Source organism: Tupaia chinensis, unplaced genomic scaffold, assembly GCF_000334495.1.
Source record: "Tupaia chinensis unplaced genomic scaffold, TupChi_1.0 Scaffold141943_1, whole genome shotgun sequence".
NCBI lineage: Eukaryota > Metazoa > Chordata > Mammalia > Scandentia > Tupaiidae > Tupaia > Tupaia belangeri.
In genome coordinates, this window is record NW_006201797.1 from 226,879 (window position 1) to 252,019 (window position 25,141).

The following is a 25,141-nucleotide window of genomic DNA, read 5'->3' on the forward strand; positions in this document are numbered from 1 at the left end:
AGAGAAGAGGATAGAGAAAGATAGCAAGTGAACAATAGAGAGGCAGGACGTTAGTGAGAAACAGATAGGGCTTATTAAACTGTTGAAGATGACGTGTATAGTATTCTCAACTGGACTGGTCTGGGAAGTATTTCATGATGGGTGAAGTCTTTTAACAAGCAAAATGAGAAATAGTGATTGACTGTTTTAAACAATTATAATAATAATAATAATTATTGGGAAATGCATGGAAAAGACATTGAATGATAAAGCGGGGAGATTGATGTCTCTGTATTGACTGACATGCATGGCATTCCCTTTTGAAAAAGCAATGGAAGTCAATGTAAAGTTATATGTAATCCAATGTAATATAAAGAAGATTATGATGATAATAATAAAAAAAAAAGTACTGGAACTAATAAGCAAATTTACCAAAGTTGCAAGATACCAAGCCAATATATCAGAATAAATTATATTTCTATTAATATATTCCATCAATGAGAAATTGGAATGAATTTTTTATATCTATCTTTATAATACCATAAATGTTAAGTACTTAGAAATAAGTGAAATAAAAGGTTTGCAAGAACTGTACACTGAAAACTGTGACATCGTTGAAAGGAAATGGAGATCGAAACCAGTGGATGAATAAGCCGTGAGCATGTTTGGGAAGACTCATTATTATTGGGGTGGTATTTCTTTCCAAAGTGATTAGATTTGCAATCTCAGTCTAAATCTCAGCATATTTTATTTTGGAAAAATTGATAAGCTGATTCCAACATTTATAAGCAAGGCTGAGGCCTGTAGAATAACTAAAACAACTCTAAATAATTGGAGTAAATTTGGAGGACTTACACTACCTAATTTTAAGACTTCCTGTACAGCTATAAAATCAAAATAGAGTGGTCTGATAGCTTTGATTTTTGCAATTAAAGTTTTCATTTAATTGTAAAATATGAAATGAAAGGTTTGTTGAATTTTTTTTTAATCAATGAATATCATTCATCATAGTAAAGTAGGAAATGCACATGGTCATTTCAGTTGATGTGGAATATTTTCACTTTTATTTCATTTCATAAAATGAAAGGTTGTATGAAACTGGGAGGAAGGGAGTTAATGGTGGAGCAGGGTGAGTGTTTGAGATACCCAAAGGAAATGGGAGAAATCTAACTGTGGACAAGTAAAGTGTCCGAAGTCTTGTACCTTGCAAACCTATCCTTGTAAGACTTGACTTCTCTCTGTCCTTATAGAAGTGGTTGTAAAACTCATAACTATTTTTAACTGATAGCAGTTTGCCTTTTTTTTTTTTTCCTTGAGAGGTTTTTCACTATAGGGCACGTTTGCTCGCCAGAAAGCCAGAGAGAGACAGAAAGCGAGAAATCACACCCCCCCCTCCAGGGGATGGCCTCGCCGCAATCCCTTCTCCTCCATTTTCCTCTCAGGATCTTGGGCATGCACACGCACGCGCCCAGCATGACTTTAAGCCACCGGGTCTGGGACTCAAACTGTTATCAACTACATGGGAGTCCAGTGACATAGCCAGTACGCTAATTGCTGGTCCCAGTTTGCCTTTATTTTGTAAGAAGAGTTTACACCCATAAGATAACTTTGAACAACCAAAGGTCTTTCAAGTCTTTGGTTCTCATCCATGATTTTTGTAACTATGTATTATCAAATATAAATATGTGATGTAAATGTAAATATACGTCTGATCTCACATCCAGCTAGACATTCTACCTGAATTATTCATAAATACACTGTTCAGGTCTTTTGCCCTTTTTTTTTTTTTGGAGAGGTTTATTTTTTTTTTTGCTATAGGGTGCATGCGCTCGCCAGACAGACAGAGCCAGAGAGATAGAAAGCGAGAAATCACCCCCCAGGGGTATGGCGATGCTGCCATCCCTTCTCCTCCATTCTCCTCTTGGGATCTTGGGCACGCATGCACACGCGCCCGGCGTGAGTTTAAGCCACCGGGTCCTGGACTCGAACTGCAGTCGACTATGTGGAAGTCCAGCGACATAGCCGTTACGCTAACTGCTGGTCCCTCTTTTGCCCATTTTTAATTGGCTTTAAAAAATTATTACTATAGTGCATGGACACTTACATGAGATACAGAGAGCATGCACGCATGTGCAGGAGAGGGAAAGCGAGAAAGAACCCGGTCGTGGGGAATGGTTACTCTGTAATCCCCTCTACATATCTCCCTCTTTTTTAGGATTTGGGGTATACATGCATAAATATGCAACTGAATCATGTGGACAGTCATGTAGGATCCAGCCACCTTAACCACAGAAGCTGGTTACAAGCTGACTCTAATTGACTTTAAAAAATCATGTCATTGAATTATAAGAGGTCTTTCTTTATAAATTATGAATTAAAGGCCTTTATCAGATACATTTTTGTTATTTATTGTTGCAAGAATATTTGACATGAATTTTACCCTACTCTGAGGTCTTCCAACCAATCTTAGACTCTTTAAATTAACCGTCTTAATTCAATGAAGAAAAAATATGATCAAAATGAAACACAATTTCAAAAAAATCTAAAGTTAAAAATTATGTGACTTGAGTTTTTGTTTTGTTTTGTTTTGTTTTTTACTAATTGTCTATTTTGCTAACATGGTATAGTACTTTAGCTTTTTAATAAGATGCAAAGATTACCATATAGTAATTACTTGCTCTGCTTAAGGAACCCTGATTTTTAAATGTGGGAAATAATTGCAGAAATTGTTAAAAGGAAAACTGTGAATTTTATAGCGTGGATAATCTGAGATTGGGCTAAGCAACCATTAAAACTTTTCTTTTTTTTTTCCCAATTTTAACAGCGATCCTTACGTGAGAGCGACATTGTATGATCCAATGAATGGAAGTCTTACAAGTGTGCAAACCAAAACCATTAAAAAGGTTAGATAGACTTAGCAGTATTCAGAATAAAACCTGAATGTACTTTATTTTCTTTTTGTATGACAAGATATAAAATGGTAATTATTCTATGTTTATTATCTTTCAGACTTTGAATCCAAAGTGGAATGAAGAAATATTATTTAGAGTAAGTATGAATTTTCTTTTATTGAAACAAAAAATAACTTTATTTCTCAACAGGTTATAATTCTAAGTCCTCACTTATAATATTCTATAATGTATCTTAGAATTTTTCTAGGGCCAGCAGGTGGCATGGTAGTTAAGGAACTTTATCCCACATGGCTGACTCTGAGGTTCAAATCCCAGACCTGGTGGTTTGAAAATCATGCTGGGTTCTTGTGTGTGCATGCCCAGAATCCCAGGAGGGAGAATTGTGGCATGGCCATCCCAACTGGGGGAGGGGAGATGTCTCACTTCCCCCCTCTCTGTCTCTCTCTGACAAGCATAAGTACCCTATGACAAAAATTTTAAAAAACAAATTTGCCTAAAATTTTAAAGATTTTAAAAAGATTTAAACTTATGTATTCCCATGATGGCATGGTCTTGGAACCATTTATCTTATTATGGAAAACATAAATATAAGGTAATGAAGAGGTAAATGATGCTCCTAAAATTATAGCTATCTCATTCTAACAAACAAAACTGACTTAGGGAATGAATAATAGTCTTATTCTCAGTTAGCAGATGTTGGTGTTTTCCCTTAAAAATGATGCAATCATTTTGTCTCTCCAGTCGTTGTCATTATAGACCGAGCTAGGCAAGAGCTAACGAGGACCCGTCAGTGAGTGCACCCATTTCTTCTTATGCAGCCTTCATCACAGTCCTGCTCTCTCCCCCTCCCCTGCCTTGCTATCTCCTAATAGCACACTCCAGTCAGTTATTCTGGGTTCCTCAGGAAGACTTTCTAACTGACCCTCTCCATGTGCCTGCTTATCAGGGCCCTTCCTGCCACTGGGATCAACACTACTGGCAGTGGTATTGATACCTATCAGTAATCTTCCCCCGTCTGTGGGATTATTCCCACTTGTTTCATTCTAAAATGTTCTTCCATGACCTCATAGTCTCCTTTAATGATTGATTCATCTCCCTGTTCACCTGAATAGCCAACGTTCTTGATAGCATTGTTGCTCTCATCACTTCTGCTTCTCCCACACAGTGGTTAGCCCACTGTAATCTAATGCATACCCTGTCACTCAGAGGAAACTGCTCTCGTGTGTGTGTGTGTGTGTGTGTGTGTGTGTGTGTGTGTGTATGTGTGTGTGTGGGGGGTGGGTGGGGGCGGGACTGCTTGTTTCTGGGTTTGTTTGTGTTTTTAGACAGGGTCTTACTATGTCAAGGTCTTCTTGTTTCAGACTCCCACGCAGCTGGGGCCATAGGTACATGGCACTGCCCCAGGCTTTTAGAGCGGAACTGGGACCTTCCAAGTGGTCTTGGTCTGCAGAGCTGCAGTGTCCAGCACATGTGGCCACGACAGGGCCTGGTGCTGCCTTTGTTAAGGTCACCAGTGACTTCCATGCTGTCAGGGTCATCTGGTCTCATCTTACACTCTTTGCAGCATTGACATCGCTGACCATGCCTGGAACACAAGCCTCTGGAGGATTCTATGATCCAAAACTTGATTTTAGTCAGAAAAATGTAGCCATGCTTCAGTATTCCACATTTGAAGTTTTTTTTTTTTTTTTTAATTAAAAAATTTCTTTTTTCACCAGGCCTCCTGGTGAAAAGCAGGAGACAGAGATAGAGAAAGCACACACCCATCAGGGCTTGGTCACACCACAGTCCCTTCTCCTCTCTGAATTTTAGGCATACATGCGCGCAAGCCTGGTGTGTTATTCAAGCCTCCAGGGCCAGGACTCAAACCACGGAGTCAGCCCTGTGGGATTTGGCTGTCTTATGACCAGGCCACCAAGTGAACTTTGTTCAGCTTTAATGAAATGAATTAAGAAGGAGGAAATTGCTGAAGAAAAGGTCAGCAGAGCTGTTGCTCAAGATTCAACCACTGGTACCAACTAGGTTCTTGTTTAGAGAAAGCCCTTCCCAAGTTCAGCATAGCATAAAAACGGCCTTTTAAAACAGTGTGGCAATTTTGGATTCTTGAAGAAATGGTATTGAGTCAACTGGATAGTCATATGGAGAAAAATATCCATATTTTTTCTGTTTCACTAGCTAAGTTTCTGTTTTACTTTTTTACCAGAATAAATTCCAGATTTGATAATATCTGGTTTTGATTACTTCTTTGGCATCAGTGTTGCTTAGAAGAAAATTTCAAAATTCCCAAGTGGTTGAGGTTTTAAGATTTTATTTATACTTTAATTATTCTTTTACTTATTTTATTGCCTTTTCCCCAGAAGTATATGTATTTTCAATGTATCGAAGTTTTTGTTTTTTGCTTACTTTTTTCTCCTTCCTAACACTGGCCTGCTCCTAATAAATTATAATGGATATATATTTGTCTACTTCACAATTTTAATGGTAATGCATCCAGCATGTCTCCATTAAACATTAATAGTTTTAAAACTACTCTTTATCATATTAAAGAGACAGTCAAGGTCAGCCCCATAACCTAGAGGCTGAAGGAGCTGGATCCCACATGTTGATGGAGGTTTGAATCCTGGCCCTGGCAGCTTGAAAAATATTCTGGGCATGCATGTGTGTGCCAAATACCTGACAGGATGGAGAAATGGAGGAAATGGGATTGCAGCATAACCACACCCTGCTGGGGTTGCTCTCTCCCTCTTCCACTCCCTCTCTCAGTTGCTTTTTTGCAAGTGCATGTGTCCTCTGGGCAGAAAATAAAAAGACATGCAACTATTGCTATTTTTATCAAGAATTTTTAAAAATTCATGTTGACACTTCCACTTTTAGTCATGATGTAGTAATAGGGTATTGGACTTAACATGATGCTGTAAACAACTGTAAAGCTGGGGGGATGGGAAAAATGGGGACATGGTGGCTGAAGAGTATAAACTTTCAGTGATTGGAAAAAACAAGTAGAACTTACTTAGATACGATGAAATAGGTTAAAGTTTAAAAAGATGCAAAAAGACATACCATGCAAAAAGTAATCAAAAGAAACTGTAGTAGCAAGATTAATATTAGACAAAGTAGACTTCAGAAAATTACCAGGGAGAAAGAGGGTTATAATATAGTGATAAAAACGGTCAGTTCTTCGGACCAGCAGATGGTGTAATAGTTATGCATTGGACTCGCACATAGTCGACTGTGGTTCAAGGCCGGACCCAGTGGTTTAAAACTTATGCCAGGCACGTGTGCATGTGTGTCCAAAATCCTAAGAGGATGGAGGAGAAGGGATTGCAGCATGGCCATCCCCCCGGGGGCTGATTTCTCACTTTCTTTCTCTCTGTCTCTCTCTATCATTCTGGTGAGCACACATGCCCTATAGCAAAAATCCCTCTCTTAAAAAAAAAAGGTCACTTTTCAAGAAGCTGTAGTGGGTCACATGGTGGCATAGTGGTAAAACTATTTCTGTGAGGCAGTCCTGCATGGCGAGGTCCAGGATTCTAGTCCCGAGACCTCCCTGAGAACCCTGGACATGGATCTTCCCATGATCTGAGGCTAGCTGAGGGCTGAGGGTAGATTGTGCTAAATTGTGCCATCAAGACCCTAGAGGACCAGCAGGAAGCATAACAGTTACATCACCGGACTCTCACATGGCCAACTTACAAATCACTCTGGGCATATGTACGTGCATGCCCAGAATATCTGGAGAAGAATGGAGAGGAAGGGACTGCAGCATGGCCTTCTCCCTTGGAGAGTGATTTCTCACTTTCCCTCTCACAGTCTCTGTCTCTGTCTTCTCTCTCCCTCTGGTGAGCACACATGCCCTCAAGCAAAAACCTCTTTAAAAAAAAACAAGACTATTGCAAATGCTGTTTCTCCCCTCACCCCTCTCATGGAAAAAAATAAACTTTAAAAAAAATTAAAAGGAAGCCATAGCAATTCCATATATACATTTAACAGAAAGCTTCATGATCTACAAAGCAATACATTTTAGAACTAGGTAAAGAGATAGGAAAATACATTATTGTCCTTGGAAAATTTAGTATTCTTCTCTCTCTTCGCAATTGATAGAACAAGTAGACTGAAATAATTCAGTCCAGATAAAGAATTCCTGAACAACAGCATCCAATAAATTTGACCAAACTGATAGTTATGGACTCTCCAGCCCAACAGCAGCAGAATAATGGAAGGGGACTTTTAAAAGTTTGTGGGAAAAAATAGAATTAAAAGATTAAAAATTGGGCCAGCAGATGGCCTGGAAGTTAAGGCAGTAGATTCCACATGGCCAACTATGTAGTTTGAGTTGGACCCAGAAGCCCGAAAATTCACATCAGGTGGGGACCAGCAGGTGGCGTGGTTAAGGTGCTGGACACTCCCACATGGCTTCCATGGTTCGATGCTCAGACCTAGTGGCTTACTTACTCAGTCCCTCACCCCCCTACCCCGTGTGTGTGTGTGTATGTGTGTGTGTGTGTGTGTCTGTCTGTCTGTCTCGCTGGTCAAATTAAAATAAGTGAATGAATAAATAAAATTAAATAATTATTAAAAAATATTCACACCAGGTGCATGTGCACATGTACCCAAAATCTGAAGAACCGAATGTAGGAGAAGGGATTGTGGCATGGTCATCCCCCCAGGGACAGCTTCTCACTCCCCCTCCCCCTTCTCTCTCTGGCAAGGACATGTTACTTAAAGTAAAATTTTTTTAAAAAGAGAGAAAAATATATATTTGTTTCATAACATAAGCTTGATCAAGTTTAAGACACTTCTTTCGATAAGCGATGGTTCTAGTCATTTAGTCCAACCCTAATGAAATGAGTGTCCTGGGAATTTATCCAAGGCAATGCTGTCTTTTTCACATGATTAGCTGAAAAAATATGGATGTCTTTTTAAAAAAATTTTTTTTGAAGCAAAACAAAAAGAAGTCAGAAGTAACCAAATCAGAACTATATCATGGATGCCTATCAAAATTTGCAAAATTGCCCAGGTTTGACAGGAGAAAAGTGTAGGAGCCTTGTCTTGATAGGCCTCTGGTGGGGCTTTTCTGGATATTTTTCTGCTAACGCTTTGATTAACGTTCTGAAAATACTCCCATAATAAGCAGTTCTTTGGCCCTTAGAAAGTTAACAAGCAAAATACCTTAGCATCCCCCAAACTGTGGCCGTGACCTTTGTTCGTGAGTGCTCTGCTTTTGCTTTGACTAGACCACTTCCATTTCTTGGTAGCCATTGCTTTAACTGTGCTTTATCTTCAGAAGCAGAGTGGTAAAGCCATGTTTCATCTCCTGCTATAGTTTTTCAAAAACTTCAGGATCCTGATCCCACTTAAAGTTTTCATTGAAAGCTCTGCTCCTGTCTACAGCTGATCTGGGCACCACAGTTTGGAAGTTTGCAGAAAGTTTGCTCAACCCTAAGTTTTCAGTCAGAATGATGTAACCTGAGATGTCTGTGATATGACTATTGCTTCTGTTGTTAATCATTGGGGTCCTCTTCAATTAAAGCACAAGTATTCATTTTTTTCCTCATAAATTGATGTAGATGGTCTGCCACTGAAGGTGTCATCTTTAACATGATCTTTCCCTTCTTTTTCTTTTAGAGAGGTTTGTTTTTGTTTTTGTTTTTTGCTATAGGGTGCATGTGCTCACCAGAGATAGAGATACAGAGAGACAGAAAGCGAGAAATCACACCCCGCCACCCAGAGGGGATGACCATACCACAATCTCTTCTCCTGCATTCTCCTCTCGGGATCTTGGGTGCACACACACACATGTGCCCAGTGTGAGTTTTAAGCTGTTGGATCTGGGACTTGAGCTGTGGTTAACTACATGGGAGTTCAGCGATGTAACCATTACACCATCTGCTGGTCCCTATTTTCTCCCTTTTTAAAACAAATTACCCATCTGTGAACTGCTGATTTCTTTTGGCCATTGTCCTCCTAAATTTTTTGTAAAGCATCAGTGATTTCACCATTCTTCCCTCCAAGCTTCACTGTAAATTTCATGCTTGTTTTTGCTTCATTTGCAGCAAAATTTATGTTGCTCTCGTAGGGACTCTTTGTTTTTATTTCTTTTTATTAAGAATTATTTTAACTTTATTTGTTTGTTTATTTGTTTTTTAGTATCACCAGAGAGGGACAGAAAGGGGAGGTAGTGAAAAAAGAAAGCCTTCAGGTCCAGGATATGAACCGCGGTCAGCCATGTGGGAGTCCAGAGCCCTCAACCACCTGCCAGTCTTGATAGGAATTCTTTAAACTGATGTCCTATTCTTCTTAGTGACTCAAACTAGATCCTGTTCAGACTGGTTATAACACATTATTATGAGTTTAATTTGGTGCAAAAAATTTTGAAATCCAGGCATAGTTTTTTCATGATCCATATTTCCATGAACTTTTTGAAGACCTTTCTTACATAGTCTTTTCAAATGTATGTGGAATATTTACTGAATGATCTAGGCCAAAACCAAACCTTAACAATTTTTTCTTTCTTTTTTTAGATGTTTATCATAAGAGTGTCTGCACTCACTGGGAGAAAGAGAGAGGGAAAGTGAGAAATCATCCCCGAAGGAATGGGCATACCACAGTGTCTTCTCCTCCATTGTCCTCTTGGGATATGTGCCCAACATGAGTTTCAAGCCGCCAAGTCTGGGACTTGAATTGCAGTCACCCATGTGGGAATCTGGTGCTTTAACTACCACACCACCTGATGGCCCCAAACCTTCACAGTTTTAAAAGAATAAGTCATGAGAAGTCATTGACTACAATGGAATTAAAGTAGGAATTAATAACCGAAAGTTGTCTGGAAAGTCCCCAAATACTTAGAAGTTAAGCAACATACTTCTAAATACCCATGAGTCAAATAAGAATTCTCAAGGGGTTTTAGAAAATATTTTAGCAGAATAAATGAAAATATAGGGCCAGCTCAGTAGTACAGTGATAACGTGCTGCTCAAGTAATGCTGGATCTATATGGCAGGGTATAGGTTCAGTTCCCCAGTCAACCTGTACAGGCCACACACGTACACCCATTACCTGGCTTACCAGGAAGGGTAAGGTTGGAGGAGAGTGAATTGAAGCATGGGACCTTGTTGAGAGTACTTACCGTTTTTCCCCCCTCTCTTTCTTTCTCTCACCACCTCCAATCTTGTGAAGGATATGAATAAACTTAAACAAAACAAAGCAAACCCTAAGAGAATAAAAATAAAGAAAATGCACTAAAATGTGTAATTCACAGATAAATACTTAGAAGAAACTATGTACTTACTTATTTTAGAGAGATTTTTGCTATAGGGTATGTGCACTCGCCAGAAAGACAGAAAGTGAAAAATCAACCCCTGAGGGGAGGGCTGTGCCACAATCTCTTCTCCTCTGTTCTCCTCTCAGGATTTTGGGCATGCATGCACATGCACCCGGCATGAGTTTCAAGCCTCCATGTCCAGGACTCAAACCACAGTTGACCACATGAGAGTCCATCCAGCACCTTAACCACCACACCACCTGCTGGCTCCAGAAATACATACATATATGCCATATTAGAAATGAAGAAAGGTTCTGATTCATTAATCTAAATGTTCTTCCTAAGAAACTAGAGACTAGCATTATTGCAGAACCTATAACATTGAGTGGATAATAAGGAAAACTACCAGCAATTCTGTACCCATAAATTTCAGTAATTTAAAGAAAGAGACCCAATTCCTTTAAAGATGTGTGTTACAAAACTTACTTAAGAAACAGATGATCTGAATAGTCCTATAGTTCTTAAAGAAATTGAATTTGAAGTTAAAAACCATTCAACAAAGAAAAAATCAGGCCTAAGATGTGTGCTACAAAACTTACTTAAGAAGAAACAGATGATCTGAATAGTCCTATAGTTCTTAAAGAAATTGAATTTGAAGTTAAAAACCATTCAACAAAGAAAAAATCAGGCCTAGATTGTTTCGCTGTTAAATTCTACTACACAATTAAGGAATAAAGAATCCCAATTCTACACAATGTTTTACCAAAAATAGAAGAGGAGAGAACATGTCAGTATTCATTTGCAAGGTCAGCATTACCCTGATACCAGAAAGACTTCATAGAAAAATAAAACTGTAAATCATTAACCCTGATGATTGTAGCCACTTTGGGGTAAGTCAATTAAATTGGTCCCTTCCATTCAGAAAGGGCCAGTAATTTGTCCTTGCGTGTATAGATATTTCATCTAGGTATACATTTGCCTCTCCTTTCTTCAGAACTTTAACTAGTTCAACTGTTGAGTCATTGGAAAATTCATGATGTATTTTTTTCTATGTTTTTCTATGTAAAAGTGCATCATGACTTTTCCGAAGACCCAATATTTAAAGGTTTCAGTATAAATTATCTATAGACAGAGAAATCCAGTCAATGACACCCTCTGAAGGGACTCACTTTATGGAGAAGGAGGTATAGAGGAGAGCCCACGACTATGGGATCTGTTGTTCATATCACCTACTACTCCATTCAGCAGCAAGCAGCCTCAGAGAGCACAGGAGTGTCTTATGAAGGCAAAACTAAATACCAGTTCAGAGGCAATACTCTGTGAGGATGGAGTACCATTCTTTGGGATTCCATTTTTTCATTATATGAAAGACCTCTGTAAGAGCCTGTGTTCCCAGCAGGACGTATATACATGGGTCTGAGAACAAAGGAGTAGATATAGAAGGGATCACACTTACCGTTATTGCCAGTGACCTATTGAAGGACTTTGAGCTTCTTAGCCCTGCAACTCTGGGTCTGCAGAGTTAGAAATTCAAGTCCTCAAACAAAGCAAACACTTTCCAGGGAACACAACAAAGATTCCAAGGAACCACAGTCTACCCCACAAGACCACTCTGGACTCCTTGTATCCAGAAACCAAAAGGCAATTGAGACTGTTACTTGGTTGAGCTTGCCTGTCATTCGTTCTCCAGGGCCTTTCTGGTTTCTGCAGGGACCAAACTGGAGGTTAAATGGGAATGTTACAGGAACAACCCGGTATCCTTTAGGTTTTCAGCAGTGAAACTCATCTCTGACATTTCCACTGGGTTGCAATATTTTTGTTTAATTTGTTTTTAAGTGGCTTTATTGAGATATGATTTACATAATATATAATTCATCTACCTAAGGTATACGGTTTAATGATTTTTTAAATATATTCACATTGTCACATATCATGAAAATCAATTTTGGAACAGTTTCATCATTATCACCTATCATGAAAATCAATTTTGGAACAGTTTCATCACTGTAAAGAAACCTTTGCCCACTAGCTGTCACTCCCTATTTTTCCCCAGTGCCTGCCCCCATTCCCTGGCAACTGCCAGTCTACTGCCTGTCTTTAGAGCCTGTTATGGACAATTTATATAAATAGTATAATACAATATGTGGTTCTTGTGTTTAGCTTCTTACACCTAGCATCATGTTTTCAAAGTTTAATTGTGATATAGCATGTATCAATACTTCATTTATTTTTAGAAATAATGATTTATTTGATTTATTATTATTATTATTTAATTTGACCAGAATGAGAGAGAGAGAGAAAGAGGGAAAGTGAGAAAGCAAGCCGCCATGTCCAGGATTTGAGCTGCAGTCAGCCATGGGAGAGTTCAGTCTCTCAACTACCATGCCACCTCTGGCTCTACTTCATTTCTTTTTATTGCCAAATAATATTTCATTGTTTTGGTTAAAATATTTATTCATGCTTCTGTTGATGGCAATTTGGGTTGTTTCCACTTTGAGACTGTCAGGAATTATGGTGCTACAAATACTGGTGTGCAGGCTTTTACATGGGAATATGTTTCATAGGTCATACAGTAATTCCTAAATCTGGCCATGTCAGGAACTCCCAAACTGTTGTCTAGAGTGGCTCTACCATTGTACATTCCCATCATCAGTGTGTGAGGGTTCTGATTTCACCACATCCTTGCCAAAAGATGTTATTTTCTATCATTTTTATTACAGCATTTCCAATGAGTGCAAAGTGGTATATCATTGTGGCTTTGATTTGCATTTCCCTCATAGCTGATGATGTTCTTTTTATTACTGAGTTTTCATAGTTCTTTATAGTCTAGATACAAGTCTCCTATCAAACACATGATTTGCAAAATTTCTTCCCCATTTGTGAGGTATCTTTTTATTTTATTATTGGTGGCCTTTGAAGCACAGAAGTTCTAATTTTTTTTTTTTTGAGAGGTTTTTTCGCTATAGGGCGCGTGCGCTCGCCAGACAGACAGACAGAGACATAGAGACAGAAAGCGAGAAATCACCCCTCAGGGGGAATGGTCACACCGCAATCCCTTCTCCTCCATTCTCCTCTTGGGATCTTGGGCACGCACGCACACGCGCCCGGTGTGAGTTCTAAGCCACCGGGTCCGGGACGCAAACCGCGTTCGACTATGTGGGAATCCAGCGACATAGCCATTACGCTAACTGCTGGTTCCCCAGAAGTTCTAATTTTGATGATGTTCAGTTTATCTGTTTTTTTCTTTTGTTGCCTGTGTCATATCTAGCCAGCACTGTTTTTGATTTACTGTCTCTCACTTGGCCTTTCACTCTAATAATTATTCTTATCCCATAGGCATTTGATCCAGTGTGGTGGGAGGGGGAGTGGTCCAACTGCCAAGTTGGTGGATTACAACTTACACTTGAGAACCAAGGAAACTATCTCTGTGTGGGTTCATGGAACCAGTAGACTCACTAGAAGCTGGATTTCAGCCGGGACTCCATTTATTTCCTGGTCCCTGTGAGTTGTCGTTCTAACAAGGCAGCTGTGATGTTTTTGAGTGTCTGAGTTTCAACATAGATCCTGTTTCCAACATGTCTCAGTAAGCCTGAGTACTCATTTCTCAGTTACATAGTCACGCAAATGCCATAGGTCCCATTGGAGAAGGAAAGGGAGGACCATTAGCTCTTCCTTTTAGTGATTAGGTCGCTTCTTCAGTCAGTGGACTTTGGGTCTCAAAACCCCAAAAGCCTGAGGACCTAGTCAAGGGATTGTGATTTTTTTTTTTTAAATGGGCAACTTTCCCTTGTCTTTTGCTTCTCCATTCTTACCTCCTATGACTGAACATGTTAAGTAGCACCTTTGTTTTCCATCTGTCTTTTTTGCCTCTCTAAGGAGACGGTGCTCTTGTCTCTGTAGGTCAGGTTGGCTTTACTACTTTCCAACTTGACTGGTCATTGCCATAATGTAAGCCCCTTTTGCTCCTAAAAGATAAATGCCACCCCCTTTTTTCACTGGAGCAAGCATGTATGTGTGCGGAGGGGCCATTGCCGTGAATGGCTAGTCCAGCTCTGTGACCGTCCTTCTTGGCATGCAGAAGAATGCCATCACTGAACTTCTTAGTGTTGCTGCTTCCTCTCTCACCAAATTTTTGTTGATTATGGTTAATAATGTGTCCTCTGGACCCTCCCAAGGAGCACAGCATCTGGTGGGTCTTTTGGTCTCACATAATGTATTGATTTCAGCATGCCTACACCTCTCTGCATTTTTTTTCTTCTAGAGAGACAGAGAGACAGAAAGAGAAGAAGTGAGAAATTGTCCCCTCCCCAGACCCCTAGGGAGTATGGCCACGCTGCAATTCCTTCTTTTCTATTCTTCTCTTGGGATTTTGGGCACACATGCACATACACCCAGAGTGATTTTCAAGCCGCTGGGTCTGGGTCTCAAACTGTGTAATCTAGCAATGTGGGATCCAGCATCTTAACCTTCTTGCCACCTATTGGCCTGGGATTTTAACAGGGACAACATTGAATCTATGGCTTTTGGTAGTATGAACATTTTAGCAATACTATTCCAACCCATTAATGAAAAGGGGATACCTTGGGACCAGCAGTTAGCATAATGGCTATGTCACTGGACTCCCATGTAGTCGACTGCGGTTCGCGTCCCGGACCCGGTGGCTTGAGACTCACGCCAGGCGCATGTGCCTGCGTGCCCAAGATCCCGAGAGGAGAATGGAGGAGAAGGGTTTATGGCGTGGCCATCCGCCCTGGGGGGTAATTTCTCACTTTCTGTCTTTCTGTCTCTCTCTGTCTTTCTGGTGAGCGCACGTGCCCTATAGCAAAAACTTCTCAAAAACAAACAAACAAACAAGCACTAGCAAAGAGCCTGAGAAACAAGAACCGTACAGATCACACACAAACGTGTGTGTGTGTGTAGGTAATAGAACATACAGATCTGGACAAATACATACGAAAAAAATCCCTGATCACACTCACACGATCAGCAGTGGTTTGATGAACCTGAAATAATGATTTGTACTTCTCTTTATAAAAATGTGCACAAATGACTACTGAATACGGATACACACACACATACACACGGTGCTAATCTGGTGCAAGGCGTAGGATCGCTAAGGGTATAAAGAGAGCACCTGGGAATCTAGAAAATGGAGTGGGGCCATCTTGTTTGGATTCCTTCACTCTGTGCTCACGTCCAGGCCACACACTGCACTGCACCTAATGTGCTGGGCTTTTCTCTTGCCTATAATTTGCCTGCCTGGACTCATCTCAGCAATTGTAGGCCTAACTTCAATTTAAAGTTTCCCCTATTTATTAACTTACTGATAACAGCTCCCCACAAACACTTTCTCTCTTAACTTCCTTGTGTTCTCAAAGATATCAAAAAGCTCCTTCAACTTCTAACCACAATTTCCACTTGGCTGAATGCCCAGCAGTTAAGTTTTTACTGTATTATCTCAATAGACTTTTTTATGGTGAATACATTCAGTTATAAATATTTGGGCTATGTATAAATAATTATGTAAATGACAGAGAGAGAAAAATAGAGGACCACAAATAATAACATCCTTTGTGTAGAAGATATTAAATCACGTTTTCTCAGTTCTTTTTCTAGCTGTGATGAGTTAGCATTGATCCATCCAAATTTATCTTGTTAACCTTGTAATGAATTTGCAATTTTTCTGAATGAAACACATGTGTAGCCAATAATGTCAGAATAAAGAAATGCTAGCTATTTAGTAATAGTGAAATTATGACAAAATAAACAATGAGTAAAAGGTAGTAGATTTGTAAGCCTAGTTGTTGATCAGCTACAAATGGCCCTTCAAGACACAAATGAATGAAAAGATATTCCCCTTTTCTTTTTTTTTTTGGAGAGTTTTTCCTTTGTGTTGCTTTTTTTTTTTTTTAATTATTTTATTTTATTTTATTTGCTATACAGTATGTGTGCTCACCAAAGAGAGACAAAATGAGGAAGTAAGCCACCAGGTCCAGGACTCACACTGCAGTTGGCCATGTGGGAGTCCAGCATATTAACCACTATGCCACCTGCTGGCTGCCCTTTGTGTCGCTTTTAAAAAGTGAAAAACTCTATTTAAGAGAGATACAGGATCCCTGAGGAGATTTTTGACTCTTATCTCTTGAGCCAGGATTGTGTCATGTACAATGTTTGTAAACTAGTCCTTGGTGAAGAGAATGACCATGAGGCTTAGCAGAATCAAGATTTGGTCCCCGGGAATGAGGAGTGTTTATCTGCCTCTGATGTACATTGTTTTCCATATTTGAATAAAATCAGAATTCTCTTAGTAGGGATGAAGGAGAGGGCACTGCATCAATTTGGCATGGAGTGAATTAGGACACATCCATACAGTAGAACCCTAATCAGCAGATCTACATTATTAATAGAGTATTTGTTTCAGAATATATTAAATGGAGGAGCAAAGGTCTAGAATGTTGTGTATAGGATGATCCTGTATGTGTAGAAACAGAATTTTATTTATTTATTTATTTCACCATAGGATATGTACTCACCATAGGGAGACAGAGTGAGGGAAAGTGGGAAATCACCCTTTGGGTGGAATGACCACACTGCAATCCCTTCTCCTCTATTATCCTGGGATTTGGGGCATGAACACACATGTCCCTGACATAATTTTCAAGCTGCCAGGCCCAGGACTTGAACTGCAGTTGTCCATGTGGGAATCCAATGCCTTAACCACCATGCCACTTGCTGGTCTCAGTGAAGCTATTTTTTTTAAAAAAGATGTACCTACCACATTTTTCTTATAACTGCCAGAAACACTTTCAAGAACATTGCTTCCGGTTTTTCAGAAACACAGTAGAATAATAAATATATTTATCCAGACCTTTGTTCTTTTTCAAAGTTGGATATTCTTCTGCCAAGTTTTATTTCTGTTCCTTTGCGTGCACGTAGAGACTTAAATAATTATTCTCTTCACACACAAAAAAAATTATCATTAGTATTTTTACTTTTCTTCTACTTTGACCTTTTCATACCCTGTAATTTTTTCATGACCATAGCTTTGTTCTTTTTTAAGTAAAAATTTTAAAAATCTCATCGCAGAGGCCCAGCCGTGGTACCATGCATGGGTTGATATGCCACGTGGAGGCCTGGTTTGATTCCTGAAAGTCCACTGTGAAAGAAGACACGGTGGCACATGTGGTGACACCAGCCACTTGGAAAGCTGAGGTTGGAGGACTGCGATCTTGTGGCCAGCCTGGGCAACATAGAAAGACCCTACCTGAAAGAGCTGGGAATGATGCCACAACCTGTGGTCCCAGCTTGGGACACTGAGACGAGAGAATCACAGTACGGCAAGACCCTGTCTGCAACAAAGCCAATGGCTCCTCAAAGAATTTACACATCATTTTAAAATGAGATAATATACAAGAGCTTATACGGAAAAGCAGCAAATCCTGGTGCCCCATCCCTCTCCTATTCCTGCTTTCCAGAGAGAACCACCTTTTAACTGTTCCTGTTTATTATTCTGGTCATTTTTTCCCATGTTATTTAATAGCTTATGCATCATTTCCCAGTTGATTTCCAGCTATGACAGATGCGTAAATAGCTGATTTATATCCGATCCCACATAGATTCTTATTGAATGTAATTTTCCCCTAGAAACTTGAAGGCATTGCTCTATCAACTTTTAGCATTGGGCTGCTATTGACAAATATGAATTTTTGTCATTTTTACTTCCCTCTCTCTCTGAAAAATTTGATACTTTTTTTTAATCCTAGTGTTTTAAAATTTCACTATATACCTTGTGTATACAGTTTTAAAATTCATTATATTGGGCCTTTGGTGAGCATTTCAATTTAAAGACTCCTGTTTCTCTTCAACTCCAAAAATGTATTGTATAAATACTTTTTAAAATAATTTTATCTAGGAACCAACAGATAGCATAATGATTACGTCACTGGACTCCCACGTGGCCGACTACAGTTTGAGCCCCAGACCTGGTGGCTAGAAACTCATGGTGGGTGTGTGCGTGCGTGCCCAAAATCTCAAGAACAGAATGGGAGAGAAGAGATTGCGACATGGCCATCTTCCCTGGGGGATGATTTCTCACTTTCTTTCTCTCTGTCTCTCTGGTGAGTGCAAGCGCCCTATAGTGAAAATCTCTCAAGTAAATAAATCAATCAGTCTTATCTCTTTTGCCTTATATAGTTAGATGCAAGGTCAGCTAGACTAATTTTCTGTGCTTCTCAGTCAGATGCCTTACATGAGTCAGAATGATCCGAGTGACTTCTCATGTCTTCCAATGATGGTCTTAATCAATTTTTTTCTAGATACATACAAGGGACAGAAGGACAGATATAGGAGATGAGGCTGGAAAGACAGATTGAACTCAGATAATGATTATTCCATACTCAGTCATATAGATTTTATTATTTAGACCACGGTAAACAACTTTTGAGTTGAGCAATAAAAGTGGCCCTGTCTTTTAGGCAAGTCATCCTAGTTACAGTCGGACATATGTTGTTGATTAGGAAGACAAGATAATTGAGGTAGAGAATCTTATTAAGCCATTAATTGGGAGTCAGCAGGTGGCATGGTGATTTAAGATGCTGACTCCGTTGTGGTCAACCATGGTTCAAGTCCCAGACCAGAAGGCATGCTTTCTTACTTTTCTTTCTCTCTCTGGTGAGGACATGTGCCTTGTAGCAAATTTAAAAGTAGTATTAATAGTGACCAGCAGATGACATAATGATTACATCGCTGGACTTCCATGTAGTTGACCACAGTCCGAGTCCCAGACCAGTGGCTTGAACCTCATGCCGAGTGCATATAAGAGCATGCCCAAGATCCCAAGAGGAAAATGGAGGAGGGGGGATTACAGAATGGCCCTCCCTCCTGGGGAGGGGTGATTTCTCACTTTTTGTTTCTCTGTCTCTCTGGCGAACACATGTGCCCTATAGCAAAAAAACTCTCTTAAAATCTAAATTTTTTTTTTTGGAGAGGTCTTTAAAAAAATTAATAATTCTTTTTTTTTTGGAGAGGTGTTAGAGGTGTTTTTTTTGTTTTTCTCTTCAGTTTTTTGGGTTTTTTTTTTTGCCATAGGGTATGTGCGCTGACTGGAGAGAGACAGAGAAAGATGGTGAGGAGGAAAGCGATAGATCACCCCCCAGGGAGGTGGCCACACTGCAATCTCTCCTTCTCTATTCTCCTCTCGGGATCTTGGGCACGCATGCATATGCGCCCAGTGTGAGTTTTAAGTCACCAGGTCAGGGACTTGAAGCATGGTTGACTACATGGGAGTCCAGTGACATAGCCATTATGCTAACTGCTGGTCCCCAAAAATTAAATAATTCGTAAAAAAAAAAAACCAAAAAGCCATTAATTACAACCTGACCAGAATATTTTCTTAGCAGTATTCACTGAACATCTATAGCACTGTAGTATCTTCTAGGTATTTTGATAAGCACTTTTAAAAAATTTTTTTTGGAGAGGTTTTTGCTATAAGGCGCGTGTGCTCGCCATACAGACAGACAGAAAGTGAGAAATCACCCCCCAGGGGGGATGGCCACGCTGCAGTCCCTTCTCCTCCATTCTCCTCTTGGGATCTTGGGCACGCATGCACACGACCCCGGCGTGAGTTTTAAGCCACCGGGTCCGGGATGCAAACCGCGGTCGACTACATGGGAGTCCAGTGACATAGCCGTTATGCTAACTTCTGGTCCCTTGATAAGCACTTTTGAGGGAAAAGCTCCCTGCTCTCACTGGGGCTGTCCTAGGCAAAGCTCTAATGTCTTCATGCCTGAGTTACTAGAGCTGTAGTCCCTGTGAATTCCAGGGTCTCCCTTCAGTCTTGTTCATTTTGTGTACCCCTGGCAGAATGATATTTACATATGACCTAAATCAAGCCGCTTCTCCTTTAAAATCTGCTTTCTTTCCCTGCCAGTCAAATATGAACTCCTTTTCTGGATTTCATTATTCTCAGCCTGATCCTTTTTTTTTTTTTTTTTTGAGAAGATTTTGCTATAGAGCGTGGGTGCTTGCCAGAGAGATAGAGAGAGACAGAGAGACAGAAAGCGAGAAATCACCCCCCAGGGGGGATGGCCTCGCTGCAATCCCTTCTCCAGGCTCCTCTTGGGATCTTGGCCACACATGCACACGCGCCCGGGGTGAGTTTAAGCCACTGGGTCCAGGACTCGAAATGCGGTCGACTACATGGGAGTCCAGCAACATAGCCATTACACTAACTGCTGGTCCCCAGCCTGGTCCACTTTAACTAACCAAATTTTTCTTGCCACTCTCTAACAGGAGAATATTTGTGTGAGCCTGCTTCTCTTATAATGCGCTCACCTGCACCTGTGCTATTTTTGCTCCTATGATTTCCCTGTTGTGAGTGTTCTCTAAACTTTCTTACTTAAATTCTTTTCTTCTTTTAAGACTCAGCTCAGTTTCATCTCCTCCTCAAAATTTCTACTTTTTTTTTTTTTTTAAAAAAGATATTGTCTGACATTATTTTTCTATCCCTGTGGTATCTAATCTTTGGGGTTTCTATTGTCATTTACTCCATTGTTACAAAATGGCTGCAGGAGTGCTAGCTATTTAACCCAATTCCAGGCAAGAAAGAGATGCACCAGGAAAAAGGGACATTTTTCCCAGCTGAGTCAACCCCATTTAAATAGCTCTCCCAGAAGTTCAGCCTAATAACTATCACCAGGTTGGCCTCACTGGTTGCCTTAGGTATGAGGGATGCTTATTTATTTATTTATTTATTTATCAGAGAGAGAGAAAGCGAAATTGTGAAAACACCCCCTCCCCAGGGGGGATGGCCACACCAAAATCCCTTCTCCTTCATTTTCCTCGGGATTTTGGGCGCAAACACACACACACACACACACACACACACACACACACATAGACACACACCCTGTGTGATTTTCAAGCCACTGGATCTGGCACTCGAACTGCAGAGTTGGCCCTGTGGGGTCCAGGTGCCTTAACTTCTATTTCACCTGTTGGCCCTATGAGGGATGCTTTTCTTTTCTTTTTTTTAGAGGTTTCTGCTATAGGGTTCGTGCGCTCATCAGAAAGAGAGAGACAGAGAGACAGAAAGCGAGAAATCACCCCCCCAGGGGGGATGGCCACGCCACAATCCCTTCTCCTCCATTCTCCTCTCAGGATCTTGGGCATGCACGCACATGGGTTCAGCGAGAGTTTAAGCCAACGGGTCCGGCACTCGAACTGCGGTCACCTGCATGAGAGTTCAGTGACATAGCCATTATGCTAACTGCTGGTCCCCGAGAAATGCTTTTCTGATGAACATATTCAGGGTCTGCATACTGAACACGTCCCAAGGGACCATTCACATGGAAAACAGTACATGAAACAGACGACTCCGTATCAGAATCTGGGTGATGGCGGCACAGTGTACGTGTGTAAAACTCTCTGAAGTTGTGTGGGTTAAGATTAGCACACTTACTTTACTACATGTATGTTGTACACAATTAAAACAGGTATTAGTCCCCTCAAGAGTCACAGAGGGCCGGCCTCATAGCATAGTGGTTAGGTGCTGCCCAGAGGTAGCCAAATCCCAAATAACTGATGGGGCGTCAGGTCCTGCCCCATGGACTTTAGGAACATGCTGGGAGCATGTGCTCATGTCCAGGATTTTGGCAGGATAGAGAACTGAAAGAAGAAAGGTTACCGTGCGAGCAGGCCCTGTTGGAGGGGAGTGTTCTCTCCCCCTCTCCCTCATAAATGCGCATGCCTTCTGACATCAAGCAAACAAACAAAGTTGTACAGTTTGGTAAGCCCGAGCACATGGCAGTATGTAAAAGCAGAATCACGTTCTCAGAACATTGGGTTAGATAGCTGGGTATAGTTTGTCATACATAAAGGACCTTTCTCTGAAGGCTATCAATACCTTTGGCATATACGTCAAAGCTTTCAAATACCACAGTATTCAATGTAATGTGTATTTTTGATTAAAAAAAATCAATCTGAATGTATCCTTTTGTATATCATCTTAATTTTTGATAAAAAAAATACTAAATTGTGTTTTGTGTTTGATAGTAAATAGATTTTTAACTTGATATTGAAACATTTCAAAAAAATGCAAGCATTGGCTTTGAAAAATAAATATCTATATCTAATTTTTATTCATATGCTATAAAATCTAAACCATAAGTAAAAACTCAATGTAGAGATACATGTATATATATTTTGTTTGTTTTCGAAGAAAGGTTTTTGCTATAGGGCATGTGTGCTCACCAGAAAGAGAGAGCCAGAAAGCGAGAAATCACCCCCCAGGGGGGATGGCCATGCCACAATCCCCTCTCCTCCAATCTCTTCTTGGGATCTTGGGCACGCATGCAAATGCACCTGGGGTGAATTTAGGCTGCCAGGTCTGGGATGCAGACTGCTATCAAATATATGGGAGTCCAGCAACATAACCATTACACAATCTGCTGGTCCTCTTAATGTACATTTTTTACTACTATGTACTTTATATAGTTGAAGAAACAAATGGTTTTAGTAAGTCATTACTAAAAGAATTCAGAACACCAATTTCCATAAAATCAGCAACTATTTTGGGTTATTCCACACTGATAAATTAAAGAGTAAATAAAAGTGGTCAAGGCTGGCCCCATAGCCAGGTGGTTAAGGAAGCCAGATCCCCTATGGCTGACCACAGTTCAAATCCAGGCCCGGATGGCCTGAAAAGCAGACTGGCATGCATGCCGCATACCCTGGCAGGATGAAGAAATGGAGGACAAAGGATTGCGTGTGCTCATGCTCCACTGAGGCTCCCAGTCTCTCTCTGATGAGTACGTACACCCTCCAGAAATTAAAAATAAGTTTTCATAGGAAGTTAAAATCTAGTCTATATTTCTAAGTGTTTATAAACACTTAAATAAGCTTTCGAAATTTTATTTGACTTTCTTTCATTCTATTTTGGACAAATCTGAAAAATAAACTAACTCCAGTTTTCTGTGGTGGAACTACTACAAAATGTTTCATGCCTGGCCTGCTTTTATAGTATTTCACGTCACTTAAGATACTTTAAATAATGGGAATTAACAGATGGCAGTATTTGCAAGTGTTTATTTCTCTGTGTCTGTGGATTGAAGTTCTCTTGTTTGTAAAGAACGGTTGTGTTTTTCTTACACAGGTCCATCCTCAGCACCACCGGCTGCTGTTCGAAGTGTTTGATGAAAATCGACTGGTGAGTGCCAGTGTGTTTCTGTGAAGTAGGCAGCTCAGGTGTATGTCAGTAGAGCAGCCGGGAGAGTGGGCAGGGAGTCTGTGATGGGAGAGTCGGTCGGGCTAGTTGTGGGGACTCTGGGCAAAGTGATGAGGGCACTTTCCCATTCTCCCAGGCATCTTCCCTGATTGTCAGCAGAGTGTAAGGTCTTCCTTGAGGCCTTGGTAACAGGAGATGGCAGGGAAAGCCAGCTTCTCTGTCTTGCCTTCCCTTCCCGGCATGTGTGAACCCTGGCTACTAGGCCAAGGCTCTAGGGTCCTTCACGCAGAGTCTCTTCAGTTGTCCCTCCTCACTAGTGGCATCTCTAGGCCTGTATCTAGTGACTGCTTCCCATCCACTCCCTTATTCTTAGTCTTGAATACAAGTCTTCTGTCCTCTTTACACTGTTCATGGAATGAGTAAATAAATTCCTCCAAAAGAGGGGCCAGATGGTGGCACAGTATAAAACATGGAACTCTGTGAGACAATCCCATGTGGGAAGGTTCCTGGTTCAAGTCTGGAAACCTCCCTGAACATGCTGGGCATAGGCTTACCCATGAGCTGGGGCTGGCTCAAGTCTGTTGGTGGATTGTGGCATTGAAATCCTGCAGGAAATACTGTCTCTTTCTCTTTTCATGGAGGAAATAAATAAATAAACCTAAGTGAAAATAAAATAAAGGGTACATTGGATTTTTGTTTGCGTTTCAAGTCCCATAAAGGATTGCCAGGTCTTACAGAGGCAAAAGCAAAGTCAAATCTGATTTTATTTATTTATTTGTTTGTTTGTTTGTTTTCAAAGAGTTATTTATTTATTTAATCTGCTATTATTATTTATGTTTTAATTTGGCCAGAGAGAGAGAAAGGGAACTTGAGAATACAAGCCATCAGGTCCAGGATTTGAACCACAATCATCCATGTGGGAGTCCAGCCCAACCGCCACAGCAGCACCTGCCAGCCCCCCTGGTTTTATTTTTATAAAATGAATGTTGATTCTTGATTTTCTAAGGATTATTTTGAGTGTCGGACTACATAACATATTTTTCCCTCAAGAAATGATAATTTAGAGCTTGTCCTGTGGCCTAGTGTCTAATGGAGGCAGATGTCACATAGCCGAATATGGTTCTAATCCTGATCCCAGCATCTTGGAAAACATGGCAGGTACATGTGCTTATATGTCCTAAGTCCTGACAGGATAGAAAAATAGGGAATTGTGTAGTGACCAAGCCCCTCTGAGGGGTGCTTTCTCCTTCTCCCTTTCTCCATCTCCTCTCCGTCTTTCTAGTGAGCATATGTACATTGGCAAAAAAATAAAGAAATTATAATTATATTAGAAACTAAAGATATTACAAATAAGATACGCTCACTAACATTCATAGTAAGCAAAGATACCTTTTTGCCACCAAAGGAAACTCTTCATCACTGACTGGCAATCTGATTTTTTAAAGACTATGTGACTTAAGATGATTTAACAGATATGGTGAATTGCAGAACTTTCAGTTTTCTGTTTGCATTTTACATAGAATGGGAAATATTTTCCTTTTTTTGTTGTTTTTTGTTTGTTTGTTTGTTTTCCTTTTCTTACTTCTGTCTCTAATAGATCATTTTCCCTTCTAAATAGCCCCAGATGGTATTTAGTATTAGCATTTTGTTTTCAGATCACAAAATATGGAATATGTTTAAAAATATATCATAGAAATTTTTGTATTAAGTAAGTAGATAAATATTTCTATACATATCACTTAGCTTAAGAACTAGAGCATTACCAGAA

The 25,141-nt window shown here is 40.2% G+C and overlaps 1 protein-coding gene across 1 annotated transcript in view; it reads left to right on the forward strand.

Moving 5' to 3' along the window:
• NEDD4 (NEDD4 E3 ubiquitin protein ligase) overlaps positions 1 to 25,141 on the forward strand; it is a 166,440-nt gene that overhangs the window by 19,685 nt on the left and 121,614 nt on the right. Inside the window, exons 2-4 of the mRNA XM_006163286.3 lie at positions 2,804 to 2,882; positions 2,989 to 3,027; positions 23,302 to 23,355. Coding sequence (XP_006163348.1) covers positions 2,838 to 2,882; positions 2,989 to 3,027; positions 23,302 to 23,355 — 138 coding nt within the window. The 5' untranslated portion in view covers positions 2,804 to 2,837. The remainder of the gene's footprint in view (positions 1 to 2,803; positions 2,883 to 2,988; positions 3,028 to 23,301; positions 23,356 to 25,141) is intronic.